The following is a 12506-nucleotide window of genomic DNA, read 5'->3' on the forward strand; positions in this document are numbered from 1 at the left end:
TTAAGTAATGTATCTATACTGATTCCAAATGAAATGAAAAATATATCCGGATCATATGAATGGTTTAACAACACATTAGGGTGTCATATGATCAATTTGTCAAGGAAGAAGGTGTTGCTTCAGGTAGAAGAGGTATGACTGTAGGTGTTATATCCCCATTAACAGTGATATCTCCCATATAAGTCTGCAATGGCAATTATTCCTTCATTCCCTAGGCATACTTAGGCTGAAACAATGGTTTCCTCTTCGTTCTTCACAAATACAAATCATCCATATGCAGATATAATTTCTAGCTGATAGAAACCTGAAACCTTCACCAAAATGCTCCCAAAATCTCCCCAAACCAGTCACTCCTATTCAGAAACTTTTGATAAAATGTTTTGATCATAAATTATCAAAATATCTCAAAATAAGAGTCTAAAATCCTAGTGGCCATGCAAGCTTAAACAAACAACAAAATCCTTTGTTTACCGTATTGGGGTAAAGAAATTAACGCATACAGGCAATAGATAAGAACAGCAGAACTCCTTGTATTATTTGCATACGCCAAAGACAATTATGCTTAGGATGTTGATTACAATGATCTCGGAGGGTGTATAAATACTTTCCGAAGAACTTTCCCGAAGGGGTCTGTCAGGTACTGGGGTAAAGAAATTAATGCATATAGGCAATAGATAAGAACAACAGAACTCCTTGTATTATTTGCATATGCCAAAGACATTACATTATGCTTAGGATGCTGATTACAATGATCTCGGAAGGTGTATAAATAGTTTTCGAAGGACTTTCCCGAAGGGGTCCGTCGGCTATATACAACATGTTGGCTACATAACAAGAACCTTCCTGAAGAGCTTGTTGGCTACACAGTATTTACCGACGACATCATCCCCCCCAAAAGAAAAATTCATCTCTGGACGACAATTACAAAATATTCGAGACAAAATAACAAAACAAAATATATTAACTGACTAACTACAACAAGATAGATCTATTTCTGTCACATCACTTTCACATTCCTCCCGTGCTTGCACCAAACTAGTCTCCAACCCACGTTGCATCTGTAGCCTCTGCTAACATAATATTGCTTCCTTAACCAAGCTGACCTTGATAGCCACTTGTCCTGCTTTCTTTGTTTCCAACTCTTGGGTACCCTGAGCCAAGTGTCACTGTACTACCTTCAACTGGATGATCAGCTCCTCCCGAACTCTCTATGCATCTACCAAGACAGCTTCATGTCAAACACCTACTCCGAGTGCTCCAAAGCATATCACCCTTCTCGAAAGGTTTGCTCCGTTGATCTTTCCACCTCTGGCACACTATGCCTGTAGTAGCTCCAGGTCTCATCAATTGGTCACACTTCCCACGACTAATAACCGCATCGACTGGGGGTCTAGGGGGCATCACCTCTAGCGGGGTGCACCACCAAGACCAAATTAGCACTCTCAAACCCACACAAAAGTCCATGGAACACACTATTTTTGTGATTTTCTTCCAATCCCACACTATTCTTGGCAACTACCTGCATTTTTCACGTGTTTATGTTTTTCCCTTCCCTTTGGCATCATGCGTTATTCATTCTGAACATTTTTGATTTGCCATCTTTTTTTTTCTTTTTTTGCTCCTCTTTTGATTGCTTCCTTTTTCCTTCTCTTCTTTGACCAAACGGAAGATGCCTGCAAAACCCTCAGCCAAAATCGACCTCTGCCAGTGCATACCTGTATGGCGGTACTGTGGATAATTTCTTCTAAAAGTCTGTACGGTGAAAGAATACAATCTTTGCTGCACATAAAGGGGCTGTAGCCGTACGGTGATCTTTTGCAATTTTGAACAATCAAACTTCCATTCTTCTTGAGCGTACGGATATTGTACGGAAGGCCTCAAATATTTTCCTAATTCTCCTGAATCAAGCTGTACGGCATCCATAGACCATGAAACTTGACCGTACGATGATTACCTAGCTCCTGCATTTGAATGATGTAAAAATCCGTATGGTGTTTGAATATACAAGGGCTGTATGGTGTCTGAAGAAGGGGCCGTACAGTGCCAATTAAAAGACCAGCCTCCACAATCCGTACAGCTCCAACAGAGAAGTCAACCTTCAAAAATTTCATACGGTTCAAGCAAAGAAGTTAATCTTCAAAATCTGTACGGTATGGAGGTCTCTGAAAAGGCTATACGGTCCCCTTGCATAATCCCTTGAGTGCCTCCATACCCTTAGCCGTATGGTTTCCAAGTTGCCTCCATGCCTTGCTTGTCATACGCGATATCACTTCGTACGATGTTTTTGGAGATTTCTATGTTGAAGTCCGTACGGGCATGAGTTTCTAAAAAGGCCATACGGTGCCTTCTAGCCTACTTAAGTCGTCGTATGGTGACTCTTTTTCACTTTTATTTTATTTATTTCTTTTTTCTTTTTTTTTCTTTTTTTGTTACTCACATTTTCACTGCTTCTCGATATTCGGCGATGACGAAACACTTCGAGTATGATATATCTTCAACTTGGAACCATTCATTGTTTTCGGAATTTCCTACTCGTCTAATATCCGTAGTTTTATTGCTCCTTTGTCACCCACTTCTTGAATTTGGTCTGGCCTGACCCATTTCACTTTAAACTTGCCTGGTTTGATTTTATTCCATTCGCCATACTTCAACACCAACTATCCTAGTTGGAATTTGTTCAGTTTTAGGTGTTTATCATGCCATGCCTTGCGTCTGTTCTGTGTCACCTCTGTGGCCATATTTAAGTTACACGATCTCTCCCTCAGGTTTTCCATATCGCCCAGTTTGTTCTTGACATTTGGTACTATGAATTCCGTTGGTTGCCACTCTTTGCCGTCAATAACTATATTCTTGATTTTAGAACCTTCACTCTATACCACTGAAGCTTTTATTAAACCGTTCCTCTTTGTTTCCTATGCAGACTATATGATGTGTTTTCCTTGTTGTTAGCACCTTTCTACTATATCCCTGGTTCGCCGTAACATTTTCGTTCTGCGCGGTCGTATGGTGGAATCTTTCCTTTTTCTGGGTTCGTACTGTATGTTCTTCCCTTCAACTTCAATCCCAACCGCCTTTCCTTCTTCCGCTTCTCTATATTCCTTCGGACATTCATTTCTCTCTTCTTTCTCACCTTCGTCGACCCTTAACATATTATAGCTCGGAAAGAGCTCGTAATCCTCCATCTACCAATGGAAAAGGTTGTTCGAGTCTAGGTCGTCCTCATTCAACCTTCCTTCCAGTCTCAACACTCCCTCTTCATTAGATTCCATTCTCTTCTTCCCCTCGTCATCCTCTCTACCTTCGCCTTCGAAATCCGATGACGCTGCCTCCTCACCTAGCATTTGTGTGTGCAGGTCAATTGCAAGTCAATTATGAATCTTTTGCCTCTGCGCTCCATTGATAGGGTTTCCTATGCAGACTATATGATGTGTTTTCCTTGTTGTTAGCACCTTTCTACTATATCCCTGATTCGCCGTAACATTTTCGTTCTGCGCGGTCGTATAGTGGAATCTTTCCTTTTTCTGGGTTCGTACTGTATGTTTTTCCCTTCAACTTCAATCCCAACCGCCTTTCCTTCTTCCGCTTCTCTATATTCCTTTGGACATTCATTTCTCTCTTCTTTCTCACCTTCGTCGACCCTTAACATATTATAGCTCGGAAAGAGCTCGTAATCCTCCATCTACCAATGGAAAAGGTTGTTCGAGTCTAGGTCGTCCTCATTCGACCTTCCTTCCAGTCTCAATACTCCCTCTTCATTAGATTCCATTCTCTTCTTCCCCTCGTCATCCTCTCTACCTTCGCCTTCGAAATCCGATGACGCTGCCTCCTCACCTAGCATTTGTGTGTGCAGGTCAATTGCAGGTCAATTATGAATCTTTTGCCTTTGCGCTCCATTGATAGGGTATTCTTCTTCCAGTCTTGCTTATATGAGCCATCCTTGGCCCAGAATGGCATCATATCCTCTCCTCTTCAGCAGGATGACGACGAAATCGAGTAGGAACGGCTGTGTTCCGATAGTGACTGGTTGTGCCATCAAGACTCCCAACAGTTTGATCCTGTGCTGGTTCGCCATTAATAATTGGAACGTAGGTGGCTACAGCGTCAGCTGTCCCACCCTCTTCTAGGTGTCTTCTAGTAAGACATTCACGCCTGACCCGCCGTCCACAATTGTATCTGTCAAGACAGTTCCCAAAATCCCCATCTTGATGACTACCGGATGCCCTCTGGATGTGAGCGCTGTCTGGATGTGAGCGCTAGCAGCATCGAATCTTCTACGCTTGTGCCACCTTCTTTCTCCCTTCCTTGTTATGCTGGTAACTTAGCAGTTGGAGCAATGTTCGTGAGTGCTGTACGGAGTTGAGGCATAGTGAGCAGTAGATAATTTATTTTGACGGGTACCTCAATTTGTAATATTTGTCGTACGATGTTCTGTTTTGTGTAATTTCGTGCAAAGGTACCAGTAGTGTCCTTCAGATGTGCTTTCTTTGCCTGCATTGCTTTTTGAATTTCTGCTTGCGCTTCCTCCAGTCTCTTCTTTTCTTTCGTCGGGTTGGGGTACACTGTCACTTGCTTCCATGTAATGGCCACAACCTCCTCTTCGTCTGTCCCGATGGTGATCAAATTTACTCTTGACTTCGGGCACTTGGCATCTTCATGATTGCCAGGTCCACACCATCTGCATAATAATTTCAGTGTGTTTGCCGTTGTACAGTCATGGACAAAGTGGCCCCACAAATTACATGCTTGACATTGAACTATGGGTCAGTCGTTCACATCGTATTGAATTCGACTCCTGCTGCCATTATTATTGTTGCCATTGTTGTTATTTTGTTCTCGCTAATTATTTTTGTATCCTCCCAACGTGGCACCCTCCGTATTGTTGTTCCCGCTCCCTCTTCACACGGAAGCCTCGTGTGTGAGGAACACTTGCTGAGGTCCTCTTGTTTTCAGATTAAAAGGGCATTCTTTTGTGTAATGTCCCATGATCTGGCAAATCTCGCAAAATTGGTCCTTCGAACAAGATCCCTTCGTATGGCCTTCTTTCTTGCACTCAGTGCACCATAGCTCATTTCCCTTGGTCTCCTTCTGCATGTTCTTGAATTCTTTCATCATCCGAATCATATCCTTTTGGAGAGTGCAAACCTTCTTGCTGTCCTTTTCGTCCTCATTGCTTTCTTCTTCTGAGGATGCGTCGTCATCTGAATCAGACGAGCTACTCTTCTTCTTTTTCGTCTTCTGCTCACTTTCAAAATTCATCGCTTGATTGTATGTTTCTGTGTATGATGATGGCGGCACAATCTTCTTCTTCCGCAACTTCGAGTGTAGGCCTTCAATGAACCATCTTTTTTGCAGCCCATCAGCTGGCTTATTCTCCATTTTATTTATCAAGTCTTTTAATTTCCTGGCATAGACTCGTACTATTTCATTTTTCTCTTGTTTTGTGTTGTATATCTCGGCTACGATCTCATTGTCGTCGTGGAGCAGTTGAAATTCGGCAGTAAACTCCTTCTTAAGGTTGTCCCAAGTGGTTAATTTTTGTAGATCTACATCAGCAAACCAATCAATTGCAACACCCCGTAGGGTGGCCAAAAATTGTTGGATCCATTCGTTTATATCGGTTATGCCATTCACCCTCCAAATTGTTTCGCATGTTTTACAATGTCTTGTTGGATCGGTTGCTCCATAACCATCAAATTTCAGCAATTTTTCTTTTGGTCTTGCCATTACTACTGGATGTTGTGTAGGGGGTACTACAATACCAACATTCTTTATTCCGGTACCAATGCTTTGTACTCCGGCACCAACACTTTGTACTCCGACACCAATGCTTTGTATCCCGATACCAATGCTTTGTACTCTGGCACCAACGCTTTGTATCCCGATACCAACGCTTTGTACTCCGGCACCAACACTTTGTATCCCAATGCCAATGCTTTGTACTCGGGCACCAACGCTTTGTATCCCGACAGTTGTGCTTTTTGGTGAAGAAAGGGTCTCCGTTAAGCAAATTTGTCTGTTCTGGAAGTATATCGTGGACAAAGAGTTCACTCCACGCTCGTGCTCCCTTGGCACTCTGAGCCGTGCGAGTCGATTCCCTTCCGTCTGGATTCTCTTCCCTTGGCTAGTACAAATTCAAAAACTCCTCCCTAGCTTCTTCCACCAACTCCACTCGCTGTTGAGTTTCCTCCAATAATTCCTCCGCGCTTCTGTGTCTGTTGGCAATCTTCTGAAACCTTCTTCTGCGTTCGGCTTGCTGTGTTAAAATTAGATTTCCTTGTGCTGTGCATATTTCATCCTTTTCCTTCAGCTTATTCTTATTCTTGTTCAGCTGATTCGGCATTAGTCTTCATTCCTCCTCCTTATTTTCCAGGCCCATCGGGCAATGGCGCCAAATGTTTACTGTACCGGGGTAAAGAAATTAATGCATATAGGCAATAGATAAGAACAACAGAACTCCTTGTATTATTCGCATACGCCAAAGGCATTACATTATGCTTAGGATGTTGATTACAATGATCCCGGAGGATGTATAAATACTTTCTAAAGAACTTTCCCAAAGGGGTCCGTTGGCTATATACAACATGTTAGCTAGATAACAAGATTCTTCTCGAAGGGCCCATCGGCTACACAGTATTTACCGATGACACCCTCATCAAATATATCAAAATGATCGCAGTAGTGCTGTCATGAAATCCTCTTGGTTGAATCATCAAAATCTAACAAAATCTTAAATACCCAACTTAGAGTTTTTTCATGTGAATATCTTTCAAGTTGTTCCAAACCCTAGTTGCCAAGGATTGATGTAAAAACCTACAATACAAATTTTCCTCATCGCTGCCAAACATAAACAATCTGCAAATTATCCACAATGGTAAACATAGGATAGATCCACCTATCAATGTAGAATTAGGTTTTCTCCAACCTTCTAATTTCTAAGGGGTTTTCTCCTTCAAACCAGCTGAACCTAATAATGACTGCAGAAAATAAAAATTCTCCAAGAACAGCATAGTACTCAAATGATGCATCTAAGTCTGAGGTGAAATAGATATTCCTTATGCAGACCTTTTGTAAGATTCTAGGTCTTTCTTGAACTTTTCCTCTTTTTATTAATTTATTTCTTCAGTTGGCCACTCCATATGAGAAATATACTTGATTTTCATATTGTTTTATTTTCCCCTTTTTTCTTTTAAAGTTTTTTTAAAAAGATATTTTACTTATTGATTTAAAAGTAATGTTTTATAATATTTTACTAATTGATTAAAAAGCAATATTTCCACTTTTATAGATAAAGTGACTTTCTTTCCTTAAATAGTTTTCTAAAAATAGAAAATTTCCACAGTCCTTCACACATGACTTCAATGTTCCACATTACTTACCTCCAATTGGCACATCATTCTTGGCTCCAAATTTAGGGAGATTACATAGTTGTGAATTAAAGCTATTCACATTTTTGTTGACAGACATTCCTGGAGATTTTGCATGTATGATATATCTGACAGTGGGTGAGCCCTGCTATAATTGCTTCTGTCCATCTGAGGTCACCATCATTTGTAATTAGTTCGTGTCATCTGAACTCCACTTTTCATGAATGAAGCATGTTACAGAACTGAAACTCTGGATACAAAGTCTGTTTTAGTGGAGAATCTATAAAAGATTCAATTGTGGGTATTCCTTTTTTGCTAAGTTGCCGGTTTGGATTTTGGTAGGGATGCACGTTCGAGATTCGGGTTTGAAATTTGTTTAAATTTTTTGGGTTGGGTTCAGATTCATTTCGGGTTTATCTATACAGAACCATATTTTTTTTATAATATGTATGTGTGTGTGTGTTACATTCAACAACAATTAAGTCCATACATCACTATGCTAATAGTAAAGCGACATAGCAAAATACACTACCATATCAATGTTTCAGTTCAATAGGATATTATTTGCATCATTTAGCCATACACACAACATGATACACTTGCTTGGTCACATGTATGGAACATATTTCCATATCAAGGGGATAGTTTGAGAATGAAAGGAATTGTCAAAAGATAAGTGCAGTTATCTGAATTTTTATTTTGGATTCATTAGAGGATTTCTAACCAGGCTAGATCAAAAGTTGAGGTTCAAATTTTAAGCTCTGGATTCAAAGATATCATATCTTTTTAAAATAAATTCCTCTATAATTGTTAATTTGGATCTCCTCTATAAGCAAGTGTTCATTTTCATTAACAAATGCATAAATGACATATAGTCCATCTTTTTTGGTCATTTTAGTGGTCACTTTAGGGTTCGGGGGATCAAATAGATCAATTTAGGCAAAAAAACACTTCAAAAGAGTCTTACAAAATGTTTTCAGACCAAATTCAGCCCAGGTTCGGCTGCTGATCAGCAAATTCTTCAAAAATTGCTGCAAATTCTGCCTGGGTTCATCTGACAGAATTTGCAGCAAATTTGTAGTTGTGGATAATTTGACAAGGACCAGAGTTGGTACAGAATTGAATCAGACTTTGAGGGATTCTGGAGAGAATCTGGTAATATTTTGTATAAATAGAATGTAAAATGTATTTTGTTGCAGTTTCTCTTGAAAATGGTTCTACAGAGAGTTTTTGGTTATCATTTTATGCTCTATTTTAATGCTAAAGTGATCTTAGCTTTGATTTAAGTCAAATTTATTTCACCTGGAATTTTCTCTTAAGACCCATCAAGACAATTAGTTGTTTGGATCCTATGCTCTGTCCATTTTCACATTACACGCATCTCTTCAATTCTGGATAATATTGCTTTTCTTGTCATTGCAGCCGCCTAGAATTGGGGCTTCCTATAGAAGAACCGGGTAGATATGCTGACGATTCTTTCTGGGATGATGTTTACACAACCTGGAATCCTAAATTCCGTACTGATTATTTGGGTGATCTTAGTGATGTTGATCTGTTCAAGATAAGGAGGAGAATTTATGCCCCTTACAGTGGTCCTGCTAAAAATGCTGGTGATAACTTGGCCAAGTCTCCTTCAACTAATATGCAAAGTGTAGATAACAATGGTGCATCAAAGACAATAGGAAGGCCAAATAAAAAGAACACAAGAAATGGTACTAGCACAAGAAGTGGGCCTCATGTTGATGGAACAGATTCATTCAGTAAAAATGATGTCCAAGGCATGTTTCGTGATCAGGTTTGTTTTTCTTTTTAATGTTATATTCTGTACTTCCTTTTACTGCTTGACTACAAGGTGACTGAATATGGTCAACAAGAATAAAAGATCAGTAGATGCAGGATAACTCAAATGAGAGAAGAAGAGGCAGAGGAAAAGCAGAATCTGATACAGAGGATTAGTGATACAGTCGACTTCATTACTAAGGTTGGCTACTCCACTCTTTATATACTTTTCCTCTATTAATTTTTATTATTTAATAATGCTTTATTGATAGGATTCAAATGTATTGCCATCTGATATCAGATATTTGTCTAAGCTAATAAATTTCTAATGAATGGTCTAGTGCAGTGCAATAGTAAATCCTTCTGTTTACATGCTATTAATAGTTATCCTTTTTTAATGGTATGGATATACATTTTTTTTTAAGATAAAAAAAGAGTACATCATCTAGTCTTTATCAGCATATGTCTATCATATCTAACTGCATGCAGCTATAAACCTTCTAACTAGACTATTACGGCTCAAACCATCTAACTAGACTATCACATTTCAACCGTCAGTATATATAGCAGTTTTATCAGGAGTTCAAAATAATTACAACATAGGTTCTGAATCAAAATATGAGAGCTCGGGTCATCATGAGTCCTGTGACCCCACTATATTGTTGCTACACTTGGTGTCATCATTGTCAAGCCTCTCCCAAGGGGGGATAAATATCAGGAACAGCATTATCAAAAGCCTCTGAACATGAGGAATCTGGTACTTTTGTCACAGTATTCTTTGCTTCTTTCCCATCCTTCATGATACCTCCGTCTTTTCATGAATTGATTCAGAGCATCTATCTCCTTCTGGTTCAGCAAATTTTTATGGGTGTTGAAATAATGTGCAGCACTGATATCAGATTTATAAATAAGAACACCTTCTTGGGATAGAATCATAAACCTGCTTCTTGGGATCTCAAGAACAGTAGATACCTGCAACACGGTCATAAAATGAGTGAGTTTGAAGCTAAACTCAGTAAGGCTCCTCTTCCTCTCCATAAAACCTGCAAGACTTCAGCAGATAAAATAGACCAAAGCTTGTTCATTTTTTCATCAAACAAATCAACATATCCAGCCAAAACTTATATTGAAGATGGACCAGGGCGGGAGTTTTAGTAGACAGGGGAACCAGAAAAGATAGACCATACCAATTGTGCGAGCCGCCATTCAAAAAAGGTATGTTTCACAAGACTCAAGAAGGTTGGAAAGCAAATAGGACGCACGAATGACACCCACAGAGGAAAAAACATTACAGACAACAATCTTCTCAAGTAAAATAAGCCAACAAAAAAAAAAGTTTTTTTGGCCCAACAGGTTGATGCCACATTAGATTGAGTATCAATTGCCATTTGGAGCTTGGCCAATTGATGCCACAGCGCTGATTCAAGCACGCAAAATTTTTGGAATCATTTCTTAGCATTTCATAAATCTGTTTAAATTTTGGAAGTACTATCTTGCCATTTATGCTGTTTCAAAAAGGAATCTGTATGCATGATTTTACCTGAGAAGAGCCCTCCAATGGCCGTTTCAATCAGAGTATATGTTTTCTTATGTGGGAGGAATCCCTAACTTCCTATAAAGTTCCTCCCATGACCCAAGGAGATTGTCAATCAATATGTCCCCAACAGAAGAGATGCCCACAGGGGCCGAATGTTTAGCAGAGCAGCTTTTAGTCAGAGCAAGGGGCTTGTTACTTGGCTCAATACCCAGCCAAAGAGATCTATCAACCCACTGAGAAGGAAAGGGGACCCCCAAAAACACCTCTAGAACACAATAGGCCCCTAACTTGTGTCAACACTTTCCATAGATCAAAATCTCCCATAAGTATATCACAAAGGCTCAAGTCATTCCATCCATTACCTTTTCTTGTTTTGAACCTCATAATGTTATTTGTAATTAGGAGCTTCCAGGGCTCATTGCCTAGCACAACTTTGACGATCCAGTTAGAGGCAAGGGAAGCCCCAAGTGACTTTAAATCGCACGGTCCAAACCAACCCAACTTCCTAGGAAAACAACACCACACCCAAACGGGTCAATGAGTTTGGCTCAATATCACACAGTTAAATCCTGATAGCAATATCACAATTTGACTTACTGTGGAAATTATCTCCTACTTATCAATTGATGAGCTTAAGGGGCTTTCTAATGAATGGTTCATAAGGCACAACACTTGGTGAAGGTTTTGCAAATGGGGTTGCAAGCTTTGGGTTTAACCATGGAGGAAACTCCGTAGTTAAGCGTGCTCAGGCTGGAGTAGTACTGGGATGGGTGACCTCCTGGGAAGTCTCGGTGCTTCACCCCTGTGAGCATCACCTAGATCCAATGAGTGCTAAGTGTTCCATTTAGTCTCATGAGAGATGCATTCATGTTGAATCACTACTCATGAAACATGGGTCAATGAGTTGGGCTCAATGTCACACAGTTAAATCTTGATAGCAGTATCACAATTTGACTTACTGTGGAAATTATCTCCTACTTATCAACACAATGTCTCTTTCTAGCTCCTTTCCCATCTGACCAAAGAAAGTCTCTCATGATTTTGTCCATTTATTGACTTGGTAATTAGCAAATAACCAAGTAGAAGAATAATAAATCAAGTGGGATGCTAACACCTTTTGTACCACTTTGACCATGCCAGCTAGAGAATATAGGTGTGTTTGCCATTTATGGTGTGTCCTCTCAACGTATATCCAGTCCTGCATATCTTTAGTAGAAGAGGATATAACAAAGGAGATCCCTAAATACCTCACAGTCTTTGTAGGTCCAGCCCAGACCCAACCTTTCCTTGGGTGCTAGTCAAGGGTGATCTGTCCACCAAAGGTTTGTAGATTTGGTGGGAGCCACTTTTGCCAGAGGCTAGACAAAAAAATTGGAGCCTACCCATCACATTATCGAAATTTCTCTCTGATAGGTTTCAAGAACAGAGCTGTATTATCAGCTAATTGGACATTTAACAAGGCATCTTGGTTGGGAAGTTTTAGACCAGCCACAAGAGGTCCCAACTCAGAGCTTCTTAGAATGTAAAACAGAGCATCTGCTGCATTCACAAACAAGGCAGGTGCAATTGAGCACCCTTTTCTTCTAAACCTTTGAAGAAAGATTAGATGTGATAGTTCTCCATTAACATCAATCATAGTGGAGGAATGTTTAAACATGATTTCTGTCCATTTGTAGAAATGAGGAGGGAAACCAAAAGCTTTAGTATCCCAATCACAAAAGGCCACTCCATAGATTGCATACTCGGACTCGGAGAGTACTTGGCAAGCCCAAATTTTTTGACTCGGCAAAAACTTGGTGAAAACTCAGCAAAGACTCGGCAACTTA

General features: G+C 39.9%; 1 protein-coding gene across 3 annotated transcripts in view; it reads left to right on the forward strand.

The window, feature by feature from the left end:
• Positions 1 to 12506, forward strand: part of PDE312 (Nucleic acid-binding, OB-fold-like protein) — a 245643-nt gene that overhangs the window by 189536 nt on the left and 43601 nt on the right. Inside the window, exons 14-15 of one of the 3 annotated variants that reach the window (XM_089820551.1) lie at positions 8787 to 9159; positions 9261 to 9345. In XM_089820551.1, coding sequence (XP_089676677.1) covers positions 8787 to 9159; positions 9261 to 9320 — 433 coding nt within the window. In that variant the 3' untranslated portion in view covers positions 9321 to 9345. Of the gene's footprint in view, positions 1 to 8786; positions 9160 to 9254; positions 9347 to 12506 lie in introns of those variants that run through there. The other 2 variants (XM_089820550.1, XM_089820552.1) reach the window with 2 other exon arrangements.

The sequence above is a fragment of the Cupressus sempervirens genome, chromosome 3, assembly GCF_028749045.1.
Source record: "Cupressus sempervirens isolate cs-2001-9-10 chromosome 3, ASM2874904v1, whole genome shotgun sequence".
Lineage (NCBI taxonomy): Eukaryota > Viridiplantae > Streptophyta > Pinopsida > Cupressales > Cupressaceae > Cupressus > Cupressus sempervirens.